Source organism: Podarcis cretensis (genome assembly GCF_951804945.1).
Source record: "Podarcis cretensis genome assembly, chromosome: 7".
In the NCBI taxonomy this organism is placed as follows: Eukaryota; Metazoa; Chordata; class Lepidosauria; order Squamata; family Lacertidae; genus Podarcis; species Podarcis cretensis.
This window is the reverse complement of record NC_137176.1, coordinates 35,462,403-35,482,301: the sequence shown is the minus strand read 5'-3', so window position 1 is coordinate 35,482,301 and position 19,899 is coordinate 35,462,403. Positions and strand designations below refer to the sequence as shown.

At 40.8% G+C, this 19,899-nt stretch overlaps 1 protein-coding gene across 3 annotated transcripts in view; it reads left to right on the top strand.

Moving 5' to 3' along the window:
• NFATC1 (nuclear factor of activated T cells 1) overlaps positions 1–19,899 on the top strand; it is a 131,286-nt gene that overhangs the window by 85,385 nt on the left and 26,002 nt on the right. For 2 of the 3 annotated variants that reach the window (XM_079983765.1, XM_079983767.1), the window contains exons 8-9: positions 209–341; positions 9,520–10,200. In XM_079983765.1, the coding sequence (XP_079839891.1) occupies positions 209–341; positions 9,520–10,200 (814 nt within the window). The remainder of the gene's footprint in view (positions 1–208; positions 342–9,519; positions 10,201–19,899) is intronic. The other variant, XM_079983766.1, reaches the window with a different exon arrangement.

The following is a 19,899-nucleotide window of genomic DNA, read 5'->3' as shown; positions in this document are numbered from 1 at the left end:
CAAAAACAAACCAAAAACCCTCTCATTGAGTTGCTCGGATTACCCATGGCACAGGACACTGTAAGAAAATTCAAATGTGTAGGAAATACTCTTGCAAAGCTCTGGAGGCCTATCCCTAAAGTTTTGCATGAATGTGACTAGCTTCGTGGACCTTCTGTATTGTTTCATCTTTTCAAAACAAAACTTTATTTAAAACATTTTCTTTTAGACTTCATTGGTGATTGAGATTCCACCGTTCCGCAATCAGAGAATTACAAGTCCCGTCCAAGTTAATTTCTATGTCTGCAATGGAAAGAGAAAGAGAAGCCAGTACCAGCTTTTCACCTACCTTCCTGCTAATGGTAACAACATATTTCTAGCTTCAAGCTGCAGAGAATAAGTATTGTATTATTTTTTAAAAAAATATGCAAAACAAAATGATTATAATAACTGTGCAGCACTCTTTCAAATAGTAAACTGATGATATGTCAATGTGTGGAATAATCTGGGGCAGGCAGGGGAATGTCTTGTGCAAAAAAAATAATAATTTTGTTGCTTCAGTAGACCTCTCTGTAGGACTTAATTTTGGTGCAAAATAATACCAGGAGCACAACAAAAATTCCTCTAGCTCATTGAGATGTCTGTTCTTCTCACAATCCACTACCACTGTGAACTACTTGAGTAGCATCAAATGTAGAGAATAGATCAGTTTTTCCCAAACTTGGGTCTCCAGCTGTTTGTGGACTACAACTTCCATTAACCCCAGCTAGGAGGACCCATAGTCAGGGATGATGGGAATTGTAGTCCAAAAACTGCTGGAGACCCAAATTTGGGAAACACTGGAATAGATGCTACTCATAGAACCTGGAGCTAAGAAGGAAATAGAATATATTGACATTGTACCTCCACAGCCATTTCCCTTCTCATCAGGCCTAAGTGGAAATAGAGAGGTCAGCCTTGGCAAAGAACAAAAACACCTGTTTGTTACTGCACCCCAGAATGTAACAAAGTTATGCGAGTAGCTTCATGGACCTTATTTATAAGCCATTGTTTCATCAACTGATTCACTCATCTTTTAAAAACAAAACATTATTTTAAACATTTTCTTTTAGGCCTCATTGGTGAAAATAAAGCAGGCTGTTTTAAAGAGGAGACAGACTACCCATTGTGTGTGCACATGTGTCATGTTTTTGCAGAGAAATTATTTTGCTTACTGAACAAATAAATACTATGGATTTCATGAGGGGAGAAGACATTTTGTGCTGAAAATTCTGTAGCAAAACCTGAAATTCTTCAAACAAAATTACCTGCCGTTTTAATTTCACCTCATTCTACTTCAAAGGGAGTCCTAGTTTTTAACATCACATCGAATGGAACAGCATCCTGTACCTTTCCGTGGTGTAAGAGGTATACTATTGTAAATATGGTAAATCCATATTTCAGAATCAAAAGGCTATAATCCTTAAACCTACATACATATACACACATACAATTCCTGAGAGAAAGACATTCCCACAGAAGTCATTGGGGCTGCTCCAGAGGAAGTGGCTTGAGGGCTGGAGCCAAAATATACTCAAGGAAAAGAGAATGTGAAAATAGCAACCATAATCATATACAGCAGTGCCCTGCTAACTGTGGGGCGCCTTTGTGATGGTTGAACGGGACCCAAATATTATTTGATATACGTATTTGTCTGTGAAGGTTGCAGATCATTATGGTGAAAATGAAAAGTGTATTAACTGTGGTTGATTTAGGCAGCAGATTTCTAGTTATCCGTTTTAATCCTGCTGAGGTAATGTGACTTCCAATATATACAATGGACCATGGATCTGCAAGATAAGAGTTCATGTCCTACTTCAGCCTTCAGATCATGGGTGAAATTATGCAAGTTCCTATCTCTCAACCTCATTTTCCCAACTGCAAAATAGGAAAAGCAACTTATCTAGCAAGCATTGTTCTGAGTAGGATAAACAAAGCCTGTGAGAGCCATTTTACAACAAAGGGCTGTTTCCCACCTGCCCAAACTCTGTCTTGTCAAGGGTACCCAAGGCCTGATCCTGACACAATGGGGAGGAGAAAAAAAGGAGGATAGGTTTTTTTCCATCATCGGCCCATATCATGCAGGCCATTCCTTTGTGCTCCATAGCACAAAGATCTATGATGTTGGCAGAGTGCAGATTAAGGGTACAACAGGCCTCATTCTCTGAGTCTTCTTACTTGCTTCACCATGGCAGCAGGGTCTTTGACGAAGGGCTGTGTGGTCTAAACATGGCAGAAGCCTGTATCTTCCCATTATTGTTTAAGCGTCAGTCCCTAGGACTGTATAGTGGGGAGGTGTGGCATTCCTACTACCTCACCACACTCTGCTGTTGACCCAATGGAGCCCAGTCCTTCTGGGCTGAACTGAGTGAAGGCAAGTGAGCTCTAGCACCATGTACTGGAAAAACAAAACAAATGACGCTACCTCCCATGATGCTTGGCGTTTGCCACCCATCATATTGACAGGAGTTTTACTACTAATAGCAATGAGTAATTTTAGATCATACTCTCTTAAAATCCACCAATGTGAAAGTGAATTGGTTCCTAATTTTTTATAGTACTTTCAGTAACCAACATCTGTTTTAAAACTTAAATTTAAGGCCAAGTGAAACCATTCACTCTGCTTTAAAACCCATGCCAATGGTATGAGTGTCAGTTAAAAGACTGCCAAATATATTTTTCCAGATAACAATGCTTCTTTCTTTTTCAGTTGCTTGTAATCCCTTCTGGCAGTGTCCATTTTTATTAAATACTGAGGGCCTGGCTCAATCCATTTGATATTCTAATCTCAGTGTCACAGCACTCTCTAATTTCCTATCAATGCCCTCTCAGCGGTGGTTTTATGGCTTAAAACTTTTGTGACAGGAAGCAAGGACAATGAACTAAAAACTCAGAAAGTTTATGAAAATACTTTATTGAATAAATAAAGTTAGCATTATTAGACCTGAAAAATCACCAAAGATGTCTGAGAAGCTGGACAAAGTGGTCAACTCTCTATCTTTCAACTGAGCAGGAAGCGGCCAAGTTGTGATGGGCCTACTTAAAGTTGGATCTTGCAACCATTTTTTCCTCATATGCAAACAGTATCAACCATGACAGACTCATGAAGAGACTGATAAAATGCTATTCAAAATAAACAGCCATGGCTGGGCCAATTCTCAGGTTGTGGCATCCTAACTTTTCTAAATGTGATCCCAGCTGTCCACAATTCTGAGAATAGGTATCAGGCCACTCTGTTTATATGGTGGCAAAAAGCCATTTTAAATGGAAGAGTGCTGCTTCGTATCATTTACTAAGGGCTCAGTACTCCCTATTGCTGCGCTATACGGTAGCTATAGGGACGGGATCAGGGAGGAACTAGTAGATAGTGATTTGTCAAAAGCAACCACGTGAGTTCATGGCTGAGTTGAGATTTCAGCCAGAAACCTTCACCCTCTTAACCACTATGCAATTCAGAATTGCTGACGTATGCATGCAACCACACAGCTGTCCATATCATGACATGGTCTGGGTCTGCACTGGCCCAATTCTTACTGGGTGCAATTCAAATAGTGGTTATTGACCACTTCTGCTAGCGTTGGGCTCTGTTGCCTGTTCAGTGTCTATAATTATTCATTGACTATTTATAGTGATAGTTTTCTAGTGGTATTTAAGAGCCACGCTGCTTTTTTCTTTTCTTTTTTGCATCCTCCACCCACTGCTAGCTCACTTTCTAAACTGAAATATTAAGCTATTTTTACTAGGTGAAAGTAGTAAAACCAAGATGCAATATATTACAGCTTCCTTTATTGTGACACAGATCTGTGTTTTTATTGCTTCTCTCCTGAGATGTTTCTGCTTTAAACTTTCATGCTCAGTTGAGCAAACTCTTTAACCTTGCTGGGTTAGCAGAGCTGTCGGATGGCAAAGGGGGGAAAGGGCCCGAGTCTTACAATCTTGATATCAAAGATGACTAAAATATACCCATATGTTATTTCATCAATATCAACAACAACAACAACAATTGTATTTACCCCGCCCATCTGACTGGGTTGCCCCAGCCACTCTGGGAGCTTTCAACATATTAAAAAACATATTCTATACAGGGCTGCTTTCAGATGTCTTCTAAATGCAATTTCTGGAATGTAGTTAAACAATTCACAGTTAATGGACAATAGAAATATTTTAGCTTTGTAGCTAGACTCTTAACTCCATGCAAATCCTGGCATATATTCTAGATTCCACTGTATAAGTGGAGATGTAGAGAAATCATATACACAGTTTGAAAAATGCATGTTGCATAAATTTAAAATGGGAGAAAGATGTTATGAAAATAATAATGTATATGCAATTGGAAAATTCAGAAACCTGTTAGAGATTCCAGGTCCTGTTCATGAATCCTCTGTAAGTATTTCTATTGCTCTGCCTTTTAAATGTAAAACCTTAACCTAATGTGCATCCTGAATCATATAAGCCATAGAACAAACCCTTGCTACAAACAGCAGTATTAGCTCTCCACTCTTATCATGGGACTAAACAACATGAACCACACAATTATGGGTTCTTTCACCTGCACAGCCTCTAATATGATATATGCCATCATCTGCCAACAATGCAATCTGCCAACCATTTACGTAGACGAGACAGATCAGTTTCTATGCCAAAGGATAAATGGACAGAAATCTGATATTAAAAATGAGAGAACTCAGAGAACTCTTCAGCTGTGGGGGAGAATTTCAATTTCCCCAGCATATTATGTAGTGGAACAAAGTGTCCAACCTGAGAAGAGAGTTCCGGAATTTGGGAACCATGACTGAGAAGGCTCTCTCCATAGCCCCCTCCCCTCCTACCTTACACTGGAAAACAAGGGTCACAAAGCAGGACCTCAAGTGATGACTGCAGCATGGAGAGGTTCATATGAGAGAAGGCTATCTTTCAAATACCCTGCACCTCAACCATGCAGGCACCAACATTTCATATTGTGTCTAGAAACCAGATGGAAGTCCATGCAAGACGTTGAACGCAGATGTAATATGATCAAAGAGGCAGGTCTGGGTTAATAATCTATCTGACATGTTCTGGACTAGCTACAGCTTCCAAAAGTGTTTCAGAGGCAGCCCTATATAAAGCATATTATAACTTGGTAGCTATAAGCAGCAATATTTTCTTTCCCCAGTTTGCAGCTGGCATATAAGCTCATATGGATTAAAAGCACTCCTGGCTATAGATGCTACCTGGACACCCAGGAGCAGAGCTGGACCAGGAAGCCAAAATCAGCAAACACAGTCCTTAGGGGGAAATGTAGTCCTATCCGAGTAGCCCAAATATCTAACTCCAACTGCATTGGCAGTATCACAAAGCCCAACTTATTTGTTATGTGATACCATGTAGTTGTCACAGTCACACCATGATTCCCGGATTGGCTGAAATCGAACACTTTCAACTGTTTTTTTTTAAAAAAGCACCAAAGCAGCAGCAGATCTGGGAAACAATTGCTATGAATGCATGTAAAGGTTGACCCCTGTCCTCCATTGCAACTTTCATATTAGGAATCAAACATTTAAAAATTCTGACATATCGCTAGTCACTATACAGTTGTTGTTGATTAAATCAGATCATGCCATTAGTTTTTTTCTAAAAGCAACAGAAGCTTGTTGACTAGTTAGTCTACAAACTGCAGTGATGAGAACAGGGTAGCTCTTAAGTCGGGATATATTGCTGGCAATCCTGTCAATTTTATCATATATTTTCAGTTATGTAGTTAATCCACAGTGGTGGAAATGTTAGTGGATTATTGGCTTGTAGCACTGATTAGAGGGTTAAAAACAATAGTAAAGTAGTTGGGGTTGTGTCCAGCTGAATCCTACAGTAGGTCCACTGAAATAACTGGACTTGCTTTAGTCGTGACTAATTTAAGTTCATTGATTTCAGTGCATCTACTCTTAAGTATAAGGGACGTGGGTGGCGCTGTGGGTTAAACCACAGAGCCTAGGACTTGCCGATCAGAAGGTCGGTGGTTTGAATCCCCGCGACGGGGTGAGCTCCCATTGCTCGGTCCCTGCTCCTGCCAACCTAGCAGTTCAAAAGCACGTCAAAGTGCAAATAGATAAATAGGTACTGCTCCGGTGGGAAGGTAAACGACGTTTCCATGTGCTGCTCTGGTTCGCCAGAAGCGGCTTAGTCATGTACGCCTGCTCCCTCGGCCAATAAAGCAAGATGAGTGCCACAATCCCAGAGTCGGTCACGACTGGACCTAATGGTCAGGGGTCTCTTTACCTTTACCTTTACTCTTAAGTATAACTTCATTGGATACCTTCCTACATTTTGCTGCAGATGGAGAGTACATGTGTTATCCAGTGGTTTTAGCACCGATCTTGACAACCTGTTGAAGAACCCTGAATGTTCCACGGTGTGGCTTCATGAGTAAAACTGCATAGTTGAAACTGGAGGGTAGACTGACATTTCCTTTTGACTCAAGATTTTAACTACATGAACCAAATCTCCCTAATGGATTTATGCCACTGTCTCTAACAATGGAGGATTTATGGGATTTGCTTGACAGCATTCCAGACGTTGCACTTATCATATCACTTCACAGATACCCTGTGGATGTATTGGAATCCTTTTTAATAACAGAATTTATTGGTTTAGCATTTGTAGCCTCTTCTGGCATTCACATTCATTTTGTATTTTTTACTGTTTTTCAGCATATGCACACATCCACACATGCATTCGTGGTAATCTTTTGCTTCTTTTGGATCAGGTAGTAAATTGCATGCTGGATCACAGGACAGCATGCAGTTCATCCTAAGCATATAATCAGAACTAGTTAGTCTCAACAGCTGTATGGCAAGCATGGATTCAGCAGACAAAGAATTTTCTGGCATAGAGATGCAGTAATGGGAATAGCTTCACCTGCTGAAGTCCGATTTATCATGCAGCTGTTAAAGGCATAGGACCCCCCTCCCAGCAAAAAAGCTTGCTAACTGGAATATCCTTGTTTTCTGGATCTTAATCAGATTCATCCCTTCCACTTCCACTCTTTTCTTTATAACACTCACCCAATGGAAACTAATATTGGGTTCCCTAAAGTATAATGGGCAGTTGCTTCTCTGTGCTTCATTCAGCCTTGGCTCCATCCCTTCCCGGTGTTCTCAAACCAATAAAACTAGCATTTGGTAAACCATGAAGAAGTGGTCAAAGCAACACATTTTTTTTGTTGATGCTCTGGAGGAGGGGGCTGTAAAGTGTTTCTTGTGTCCAAGAATCTTCTTTAGAAGTAAAGACAAATTTGGCCTCAGTTTACCTCTTTCAGAATTGCATGCTTAATGTATTATGATAGAAAATTCATGTTCTAGCATCATTAGTTCCACATAAGAAAATTGGAGGCCCCAGGGTTTTCCTCTGGAAGAACTTGAATGCCCATGGTTTGACAGTGTCCTGTCTCTTTTGGTGTTTGTTGAACAGCCAAACATTTTAACGGCAATTGTAAAGCACTGAATAACTGAATTATTTGGAAACAGAAGAGAATTGTAACATCACTGAGTAATTTGAATTACTTGGAAATATAATTATACTTAATATTGAGTTTTTAGTAGAATAACCCAACAGGATAACACTTTGTGTAGATGTGAGCCATAGAAGTACATACGTCAGAGCCAATAAAGTCTCGTTATGCATTTGCGTGGCTTTTTATAGGAAGACCAGAAAATCTGCTGTGACATCTTACGTCTCAACTAACTGGTTTACTGCAGCATGCACAACTGATTATGTTGCCTAAAACAGCTCTGATTACAATAATCTAACTAGGCTTTAATACAACACAGAACCTTTGGTTGTTGTTTAACAGCAGTCACCCAATTACCGTATTTTTTGCTCTATAAGATGCACTTTTTCCCTCCTAAAAAGTAAGGGGAAATGTGTGTGCGTCTTATGGAGTGAATGCAGGCTGTGCAGCTATCGCTGAAGCCAGAACAGCAAGAGGGATTGCTGCACAGCAATCCCTCTTGCTGTTCTGGCTTCTGGAATTCAGAATATTTTTTTTCTTGTTTTCCTCCTCCAAAAACTATGTGCATCTTATGGTCAGGTGTGTCTTATAGAGTGAAAAATATGGTAATTAGAAGAATGGCAGCTGAATGCCTTGTATTTTGTGGTATGTGCCATATTTCGTACTTATTATAATAGCTACAAACCAGAATAGATAAATGTTAGAAACTCTGGATTCTAATATCACAGCAAACTGACCTTTCCAAATTCATTTAAAAAACACACACAACCAACCATACTTGTCCTCCCTCAGCAAGGTTTTGTGAAGGTTTGATGTGTTAATATCTTACTCATTCAGAGCCTTCATTTCAGTTTATAAAACTTAAATGACCCTTACCACATTTGTGTCCACACAGGAGCTCATTGTGTTTATCCTACTGCTGTGATGTCACCATTTGGAGACGTCACTGATTTATAGCTAGCATTGCTGCAGAAATTAGGTTCTAATGTAATTTTGGCTGATGCTATGTCTAAAGGTGGATGAATCTGATAATTTTGGTTTTGCTCGGTTTCCTGATCACCACATTTCTGCATCTGTTTGCTTCTTTTTTTAAAAAAAAATGTCACCACAAAATTATCTGCATTTTGGTGCAAAGTTTTCCTAAAATGAATATTTTTGTATGCATCATTTTAATAAGCCCTTCAGCCTTCTCTCCCCAGCATTTTTAGAAACTGTGACTTCTGCTTGATTAGCAAGTACAGCCACAAGGTGTGGTGGTGGGAGGAGCTGTTGCCTCACTGAGCAAGTAGAAGGTAGCCTGTTTTTGCATAGTAGAATGTAGACAAGGGCTTTAAAGGGTAGTTTCTATCTTTCTGAATCAAGTAAGCCGTGATCTAGATGTTCCTTGCATACCATATATATATATTGGTGTGCTCTTCTGTGGGCTATAAAAATGATATGTAGACCCTGTTCCACTGTATTTGCTTTAAAAAAGAAAAGTCAGATTCTAGCTTGTTCAAGAAAAAAGCTGTATGATTAAATGCATCATTTTTCATAAGCATGCCGTTCTTCCTGAAGTTTTGTTTTGGTGAACTCTGGAAGCCCCTTTTCTGAATCCCCATGCTTGAATTTACCCATTGTGCAGACATCTATCAAATGGGCCATCAGTAGCAGTAGACATGTGGTAGTACATCCAAGTTAAAAAATTTCCTTTGATTACTACAAATCCATAGAGCCCTTGGGTCCAGAGCTTCTACTGCAGCGCAGCTATTTGCAAATAGATTTTTATAGCACATTAGAGCTGGAGGAGAGTCCAAAGAAAATAGTCTTTTTCAATATTAGAACCAGCTGTGACTTTCTTGTGCGGATGACTCATTCATATTTTTTATGGGGTGGGAGAACCAGGCAAAGGACACACAGAGTCTTATTCAAGACGTTGTTTGTTTTTGCAAAGGGTATCCTAGCCACAAGCCAACTTGATCATACCAATGTGCAACTCTGTGTTTATTTAAAGCACTTTCTTTTTCTTTCAACAGTTCCAGTTATAAAAACAGAACCCACTGACGACTATGAGCCTGCTCAAACCTGTGGACCAAGGAACCAAGGATTAAGCCCTCTCTCCAAGCCATACTACAGCCAGCAGATCATGATGCCTCCTGATCCTGGCTCGTGCCTTGTGACTGGCTTCACTTCCTGTCAGCAGAGAAATGCTGTGATGTCATCGTCTCCCAGCTCAAGTCCTAAGCTGCATGATCTTTCCTCTCCTGCTTACAAGTGCATCACCAACCCAGGCCACAGCCACCTAGGACTTCAGCAGACGGTTGGAGGTGTCCCCGCCATACAGGAAGTGCCAAGGTCTATAGTTGTGCATCCAAGCTCTCCAGATCAGTCATCTCACATCATGCTGCAGCCGCAGGTGAGTCAACATCTGAGCAGTAGCTGTTCCCTTGGTTACCAACAAACACTCTATCCCAACAGTCCCTCCTCTCCAGTTCCATCTGTAACCCAAGAGCCAACCTATTTGCAGTCCTGCAGTCCAACTCGCTCATCCGTAATGGGTCAGCAGCAACTGCCGAATGTTCAAAGAAATGAATCTCCAGCAAATCAGCCACTGCCGTTGCCCGAGTTGCATGAGGACAATAATCATAATTTGGCCCCTATTCCTGTAACGATCAAGCGAGAACGCGAGGAATTGGACCAGTTATACCTGGACGATGGTAAGTCTCCTGCAGATGTAGAGGTTTATGTTCAGCCATTTTGATGTGCCATTGAGTTCTTTTAACCTCCTGAAACGTTCTGATGGGGGAAGCTGCCCGTTAACAGCTTTGCGGAGTGTTGCCTAATTTTGCTCGAGTGACAACTGGATGGGAAAGATTCCTTTAATGTCATCAGCAATAATGAAAGGGCATAATCTAAACATTTAAATGCTGTTAGTCATTGCCGAAGTATCCACATGTCCAACAGCTACATTGCAATAATCTTAACCATATGGTCTTGGCTTATATCGATGCCAGTGGCTTGCAGAATGGCACTGAGAGCTGATTTGGAATTGATCCACTGCCTGTCATATCCTGCAGGTTGAAATGCGCAAGCCTGCTATCTGGAATTAAGTGATAAAACTGCTCTGTTTCAGCTAAGAAAAGTCCAAATTATAAATCAAATCGTGACTTTCACTCTTCGACATCTGAAGTTAAGGCGGCTTCACCAGTCACATCTCCAGTTTCCTTACTTTCTGTTGTAAATGTGTAGCTGGCTAATACACACACTGCACGCACCACTGCAGTGTTAAAATGCTACAATGAGTTTGTCAAACTCCAAGAGATTTATTCCTTCAGAGCAATAAAGGGCAAAATCTGGAATTTTATTAACTCACTGAATTGTGATCTGGTGTTTACAGCCCTGGTAGTTCATATGAACTGGGCCTTATTTACCGTATTTTTTGCTCCGTAAGACGCACTTTTTTCCTCCTAAAAAGTAAGGGGAAATGTCTGTGCATCTTATGGAACGAATGCGCTGGACGGCAGCAGGATCCCTCAGCTGCCGCTGCAGTCCCAAGCTGAGGGATGCCTCCGCCGCCGGAGCCATGGCTCCCGTCCGTCGCTCGCTGTAAAGCAAGCAAAGTGAGAGTCGCTTACACGGTTTCTATCCCGCTTTGCACAGCTGTTGCTTTGCTTGCTTTACAGCGAGCTGGGAGGAGGGGCAGATGAGAGCCATGGCTCCCGTCCATCCCGCCTTGCTCCTCCCAGCTCGCTGTAAAGCAAGCAAAGCAAGAGCCACGTAGAGCGTGTAAGCAGCTCTCACTCTGCTTGCTTTACAGCGAGGTAAGAGGAAGCCCACTTCAGTGACACAAAACGTTATATAAATGCACCATGGTATAGAAAGACCTTTGAACAGATCCCAATTTTAAAGTAATTGTTCCACTTAAACTATGAATATGATTGTCTTGTGGGGCAAAGCAATGACTTTTTAAAAAATGAAGTACTTTATTAATTCTTCTCCTGAATTCTGATTAAAAGTCTGAACTTTTAAGCTTGAGCAATATTATGTTATCTGGTTGTGTAGCAACCTATTCAGATATGTTACAGATCTGAGGGGGAGGAAATCCAAAAGTAATTGACTCAATCAAATATATTCTATGACTAATACCAAACTTCTCCACCACTGGAATTAATATGGCACTCATGCGGACAATGCAAATTTTAATCATGCAATTAATTTAATCAAAAGGAAAAATCCTAAGGAAACCCTTGGTTTTGCATGTTTTTATATCAAGGTATCTGAGGATTACCTTACACTTTTCAATGCATTCCTTCCTTCAAAAACAAAATTCTCCTTTGCTAATTTTATTTTCAAATGGTGAAGTTAAAAGCAGGAAAATGGCACTCTTTCTGGAATCTTCCACCAGAAGGTTGGCTCTCTTTTTTTAGATTATGCATATAGAATCCACACCACCTGTCTTCTGTAAGATATTTCTAAAATGGCTCAAAGTTTGTAGGACATTTTTCAATCAGGCAGAGTATTCCCTGTGGTTGACTTACAGCTGGCAGCTCTTTGGCCACTAGCAGAATGTCAACTTTCAATAAAATTTGTGCCTTGCAAAGTATGTGCAAACTCTCTAACTGTTCCTAATTTGCAAAGTCAAATCGGTCATTTTCAGTATCAAAGGATGGTCATTTCCTACAGCAAATGCCATTCAATTGTGAAGTTATTTCCTACCATTAAAAACATCAAAGAAATTAATGGGGGTTATCAAGAAATGTTATCTTTGTGAGTGACAGTCAGCACCAACAGGAAGAAACTCCTGGAAAGTAACCGATGGTCCAACTTTTCTATGCTAAGAGATATTATTAGTCAGTGTTTCATTGAATGCACTGATAACGAATAATGTTTTGAAGGAAAAAACCAGCAACCAAGATACAATAGCTTTTCAAACCAGAGGCATTTATGTGCTAAACTTTTTTTTTTTAAGCATATTAACTTTTAACTAATGTTGGCTTATTTCCATCTAAACTTTGGATGAACAACTCATAGGTTTGCCTAAAAGACAGCCTATGAATTCAGAAAATAAATAAATCACTCAGATAATTCTGTGTGAGCTGCAATTAAATCAGGAAACCTTGAATAAGCTATAGATTCACATCATGTCCGAACCAGGAGCTGAATCCAACAGTCTTGCTCAACAGAACATCTCCTTCTCCTCCCCACTACACACACCCACGAATCTGCTTCAGCACACAGATGAAGGAGGGGAAGTTATGTCATGTGAGCAGAGATTTTTCTCCTCATGCAGTTACTTCACTGGACACAACCTCTAGAAACCATGGTTATACTTTAGATCAAGCCAGTGTATTAAAAAAAAAATGGTTTGAGGTTGGTGTAATATCTTGGCTTGTTTGGGAGCTGGTAACCAATTCATGCCAAAATGGGCATCTCTGCTTTAGTCAAGACTTCCTGGTTTAAAGATTTCACACAGCAGAGTAAGAACTAAAGAGGTTGCATGTTTATGTGAAAGGTTCATACACATCTTGGCGTAACTAAGCCAAGGTGTGATCATTTGAATGATATTCTTAATGGGAAGCAATTTCCCAAAATGTTAAACAAAACCAAATGTTAAAAAGGTTACCTAAAATGCACATACTTTAAGTAAGATCTGTGAAGCCAATGAAAGTTGCTTCTAAGAATGTGTGCTGAAAATCATTGGTTTAAGCACTGTTGATCATCTCCCCACAATATTCCTTTACCCGAGGAACATTAATTTAATTATCTAAGGGATTTATGATTGGCTTTCAGAGATGTCCTCCACAAAACAGCTTACAACATGCTTACAATATAAATCCAACTCATAAAGCTCAATAATAAAGTGAAAACCAGCAAAGAGACAATAATAAAGTTTGGCCACCATCCAATAAGCATCCACTATTTATGACCCTGCATTAAAAGTTATAGAGAAGAAATGTGTCTCCAAGACCTGTTTCAAAGAGGTAGGGTCTGCCTGATGTTCATAGGAAATAAATTCCATCATTGCATGGTCACTGCTGAGAAGGCCCTGTTACAACAGCCCATTGGTCTGATTCCCATCAAGGACAAAAGGCATGATCTTTCCCACCCACAGCACCTCAGTACAAACTGAGTGTCATAGTTGTCTCTGAAGTCAGAGCTTGAAACAAATTTGAAACAAATTTGGGAAATGGAATCTGGGAACTAAAATGCTTGTTGCTGTTTTTTTTCATTGCACTACGTATCCCCCCCCCTTTCTTTATAATTGAAGGCTTGCTTGGATGGTCTTATCTGTAAGAGGGATGGGGAACCTATGGGCCTCCTTTGTAGTTCAACTCCAGCTTCCAACAGCCCCAACATTAAGGACAATGGGCAGGGATAATGGGAGTTGTCATCCAACATCAAATGGAGAGCCACAGATTCCCTGCCCATTAGGTTGTCTCTGTCTGTCTGTCTGGGTGGATGGGTGTAGAGAGCGAGGGAGATGCTAAACCAAGAGGTACCTGGATTTTTGATATATGGCTGACAGCAGGCATCAAAAACACCTCATCCGCTCCCCTGCCCCGATGCCATTCAGCTTCTGCCCCTTGTAATTGTCTCTGTGCAGCTGTGAGTTTTATAGCACTTTGCCCATGAATGCATACATTTCAATGGCTTTCTTAAAAAAATAAAAGATAAATTGGGAGTATTAAACTCTCGCATAAGTATGTAAAAAAAGGTAAAACCACAGGCAAAGTGTTATTGAAAGCTGCAGCCTAACCAGCCGTTTTAAAGGTGTCTCTTAAAAATAACTTTTGCAGTAAAAGCTGTAACTTATGGAGGTAATATGAGCTATTGCTAATGTCCTTCCCATGAATTGCTTACTCTGTCGAACTGTTAGATGTCTGACGTGTCCATATTTCTCCTATGCAGCATATATTAAATTCTGTTGCCTCTACACCATATGTTCGGGAAGGGCAGGGGTGTTATATGTATTTCAAATTTATATATAAATTTGAAATGCACATGATTTGGTCATATAGTTTATTTGAACAGGAACTATACCAGACAGAATTATTCTTGCATTGAAATGTATCCTTTTTCATGCACCTCAGCTTTGTGATTAAAGTGATTGGCTCTCGAGGCATTAAGTTTAGTCTGCTGCTGCCACAATTATGCCTTTTAAAAACTTCTGAGTGTGCTCACTGATTTCCAGTAGTCCAGATGTCATTAGAACAACATGCAGGTATTCTGCAAAGCCCAGTAATACTGTCAACACACCAGAGTGGATTTCAAGCTCCCCATTATGCCCTCCCTCTCCTCTCTTCCCCTCCCTCTCTTCCTCTCTCTTGGCCTAGTCTAGGAGCTCTGGAGGGGAAAACAAAAGGCTTTCCTCGTGGAAAGTTTTAGTAAATCTGGCTGAGCGCCTGGGTTGAGGACCCCTCCTCATTTATAATGATGATTGAAAGCGTACATACTACTGTGTTGAAACATGCTGGGTCGCTAACATTGGAGATGAAGGTTAGACGCGATGGGTAGGAGAGAAAAATATAGAACTCAAATAATTCATCAGGGTCAAACCTTTAATGTACCTAAATGTCTACATTTGAATGGTGGACCATTAAATGAAACCACAATGGGTCAGGTCACAATATTAAGATTTCCTTTTTTGCTTCAGCTACCGGCTTTGTGAAGGTTCTCCATGTCTCTCTCCCTCTCTCCCCTACACCTTGAGGTGTCCCCAAGGTGGTGAAGTTACAGTGGTGCCCCGCAAGACGAATGCCTCGCAAGACGAAAAACCCGCTAGACGAAAGGGTTTTCCGTTTTTCGAGGTGCTTCGTGAGACAAATTTCCCTATGGGCTTGCTTCGCAAGACGAAAATGTCTTGAGAGTCTTTTCCCTTTTTTCCCCTTTTTCTAAGCCGCTATGCTGCTAATAGCCGCTTAGCTGCTAAGCCGCTAATAGCCACTAAGCCGCTAATAGCGCTAATCCGCTAATCGGGATGCTTCGCAAGACAAAAAAACCGCTAGACGAAGAGACTCGTGGAATGGATTATTTTCATCTTGCGAGGCACCACTGTACTTCCAATCTCTCAGTTCTCCTGGGTCTCCTTTGGGGGGGCTGTATGGTGCTATATCAATGGTATTCCAATTTTCATTAAATTTTATGGTCATATGTTATATAACATGTTTTGTATATTCATTTGGTTTAGCTGGTCAGAATACAATTTGCCCATCTCCATCCTATCCAGAGAGATGAACCAGAGTTTTAACTGGAGAGAGAGAGAGAGAGAGAGAGAGAGAGAGAGAGAGAGAGAGAGAGAGAGCAGGGAGCAGGAGGAGGTGTTTTTCACAATGTTATACAGAAAGAAGTTACATAAATTGATAGCATTCAATATGGGGAGCAAAGGAGCATCTAAGATAATGCCAAGGATTTGTACCTGCTCAGTAGACTGGATAATGATGGTGTCGATGGAGAGAGGAAGCACCTGAGAAGAAGGCTTAGAAATAAAAGGTGAATATGGTAAGTTAGAAAAGGCTCTCTTTGACATCAGCTCTAAGGCAATGATTTTCAAACTACGACCTGCAAAGTTCCACAATGTGAAGACTTTTGGCGATGGACAAACTGGTCCTAAGTGTTGCTTGTCTGCCATTAGTAATTGTCTCTTGCAATGTGTAACTTCAGGAGGATGCTGGGGCAGGTGTTCTTACAGGATAAGGGCTAAGTTCAGCACACCACACATGGTAATATGTTAGTAGAGAAATCTAGGAGCAAGTGCGCTGCAACTTGCAGCCCTGTAGAATCCTGTTCCTTTTGCACTAAACATTTTAATTAAGCGAATGTCCTCAACCTCATGACATTAAGTGCCAGCTCTGTTTTTTAGCCCAAATTTGTCTTGTGCAAACAAATGGAAAGACCAACGAGAGTCACTTCCACATTTCAAGCCACTCGTTTCCTTCCACGACAACATTCCAAATAGGAAGGATTTTTTAAAAAAATAACTGCAATTTTGCTCGGTGGATAAGGCCCTGCTGTGCATAAGTTATAGTAACGTTTGTTTGCTTATAAGCCTGGGCTGGTGCCAAAGAAAATTTACATTGTGCAGAAGCAGAGCCTTCTGTCCCGAGAAAGCATTGTTCAGATGCTCACATTCATCACTGGAATATGATATTAGCTCGAAATATTTCTGGGGAGTGTCACCCGAGAGCTGTGCAGTGTTGGCAGATCAATCCACAGCCACTGTGGGAGCTGCTTAAACTCTTGTTACTCTAATGACCTGGCCTGTCTTTACGAAAAATGCTTCTGGAGAATTTTTCTTTCTTTCAAAATTAGGCCTAAAGCCAAGGTGGGGCCAGTTGTCTCTTTCATCAGGATTTTGGCCATTCCTGACTATTGCATAAGTTTTGCAAATGTAGTGAGGGAAAATAGTCCTAGTGGCCTACTGTTTTATGAAGAACAGATCAGGACATCCTGACTGGGCACTGCCCTGAGTGGAAGGAAAGATAGGAGACGCTCCTTCAGGTATACTGGACCGAGGCCGTTTAGGGCTTTAAAGGTCAGCACCAACACTTTTAATTGTGCTCGGAACGTATGTTTAATTTCTCTACCGTTAATTAATATGAGTTTAATCTTTGTGCTGTTCCATAACCTAATCTTAGACTACATTGCATGCTTGACATCGTTCTCACTTTACAGTGTCTGGACTATGTATTAAGAACTGTTGCAGACTATCAATCTTCGTAATCTTGAAAAACTATTGAAAACTCTATTGATTTGAAATGTGTTCACTTGACCTGAAGGGAGCTTGTATCACATTTCAAATGATAATGCGTATGAATCAATTTAGTGTGTTCAATATACCATATGAAGGCTGATTATTAATAATGATATAAAAAGCATTGTGAACAATGAAATGTGTCCTGGAGACTATTAGTGCTCATTACAGTGCAAAAATCCTCTTTATTTGCATGGCATTTTAGGATTTTACAGCACATCAAAATAAACATCTGCTGGAGCTTATACTAGGGACAGGGAAGAATTTTGATTCAGTTTTCATTTAAAAGCAAGCCTCCCTGATTTGCACTTTACAAAACATTAAAAGGACCAAAATGCAGCCATCATTTGAAATTTGAACTTCTCTGAATTTTGTAATTCAGTTCCTCTACCTAGCAGTATGTATATATATATATATATATATATATATATATATATATGGGGAAATAGCTTGCAAAAGTGTTTGCATATATATTAGGAGAAATTCAAACGGAATTTTTCATGAGGAACTTTAAAAACAAAAAAGGGCAAAACCTCAAACTCACGTGGAAATGTGAAGAACTGAATTTAAGATTGGAAAAATGAGAAACTGAGAGGAAGTGAAATTGGCAAATTCACCCACCTCTAGTCCATCCCATATTGCATCCTCTGATTTTAAGCAGTTTTCTAGGGTCCCAGGAAGAGACTGTTTTATTTGATCTTTTTAAAACTTGAGATTTCAGGGGTTGAATTTGGAACCGTCAGCTTGCAAATCATGTGCTCTACCACTGAGCTGTGATCCCTCCCATGATAATGCTTTCCCGAAGCACTCAGCAGATTCGCTCAGTACTGTGAGATCCTAAGGAGAGGTCTGGGATGGGAAGGAGATTCAGCCTGCACTTCAGTACAGCTCTGCTCCCGTCTCCATTCTTATGTTTGCTAAATAAGACTGCCATTATCATGACGCTGTTATACAAATCTATGGTGCATCCACCCTGGGAGTACTATGTACAGTTCCAGGTACCATCCCTCAAAAAAGGATGTTGTAGAGCTAGAAAAGATTCAGGAAAGGGCAACCAAAGCAATCAAGGGGCTCGTGCAACAAACCTACCAACAAAGGATGCAATATTTGGGGGGCAGGGTCATTGGGTGGGGGAGAGAGGAGAATGTGAGTAAGGGGAGGCACAGGAGAGATGTATGCAGGTATGTAGGATGTGGCTAGAGAGACGTCCCCCCTCCTCTTTCATAACACTAAAGCCCTAAGTCAGGGGTGCTCAAATTTGTTGATCATTTTTTAGGATTGAAGTTGTTGAGCTTTTTTAAAGGATTTGACCCCAATAAATAACTGCCACATAGGGGCCAGATAAAACTGGTCAGGGGGCCGAATTAGGCCCCCAAAACGGACTTTGGACATGCCTGCCCTAAGTCATCAGATGTAGCTGAATTGTGGGAGATTCTGGATAGAAAAAAAGGAAGTACTTGCACAATGTACAGTTGAGACATGTTGTTTGCTGCCACAATATCAGAGGTAGATTTAGGGGAGCACGGCTGGTTCAGTCGCACTGGGCACAGAGCCTCAGAGGCATTGCTGGGACACTGCAACCAGAGGTGCTGTGTTGCCCCCAAGATGGGGGCTGGCATGTGTTGCATGACGCAGGAGGCCGAGTGTTCTGAAGGAACTGGCCACTGGACATGCGGCGTGTGTGGGGTTGCCTGAAGATTGAGAGGGGCCAGCCCCTTTAAAGCAAATATTGAAAGTGCCAAGGTGCCTTTGGCCCCCTAGAGTTGGCATGCCTGGCTGCAACTATGATTCAGAATGGAGTACGAAAGGTAGAGGGGCACCACTAAAATTTGAGACTCCAAAGGGTGTTTAAGAACACAACAGAAATCACTGGGTTAAAGCTGACCAAAAGTCCAGAGATAGCATTATTATCCATTTACGATGGGGTGGAAGGTTCACAGGCTCTGAAGGACTTGCTCACAAATTTATTGACAGCTGCATGAATTATTATTATTATAGCCAAGAAGTGGAAGGGGCAAGCCGAATATAAAATGGATGAATGGTATAAAGAGGTGTGGGGTATTAATGATAAATTAATGTACCATTCAGGTAAGACAGGGAATATGCAGGAGAAATGATTTTGAGGAGATATGGAGCGTGTTTGTAGAATTTGTACTGTTAAAACAGAAAGGGGTCAAACTATCGCAAGAGGTGTTGAAATTTTGGAAGGTTGGATAGTTGTGGGGTGCACATTTTTATTCTTATTTATTTTTTATTATTACTTTGTCAAAATAAATAAATAGTCCACCAAGGTCTACCACAGACAATATGTAGTGATGGCCACCAACTGGCATGGTTCTAAAAGTTGGTTAGGCAAATTCATGGAGGATACTACTAGTCATGAGGCCTGTGTTATACCTCCAGCACTAGAGGCAGTGTGTCTTTGTATACCACTTGCTGAGGATGACCGACGGGAGAGTACTATTGCTCTCCTGTCCTGCTTGTGGGCTTCCCATAGGCATTTAGCTGGCCACTGTGAGAACACTGTACTAGATAGGCCTTTGGTCTGGCCCACCAAGGCTCTTTTTATATGCTTAAGAGGTCATTGGCAGTATGTCCTGAAAGCCCTGCCTTTTCGAGTTTCCCTAAACCTCTACAACTCCAGATTGGTGCAGTGACTGCTAGA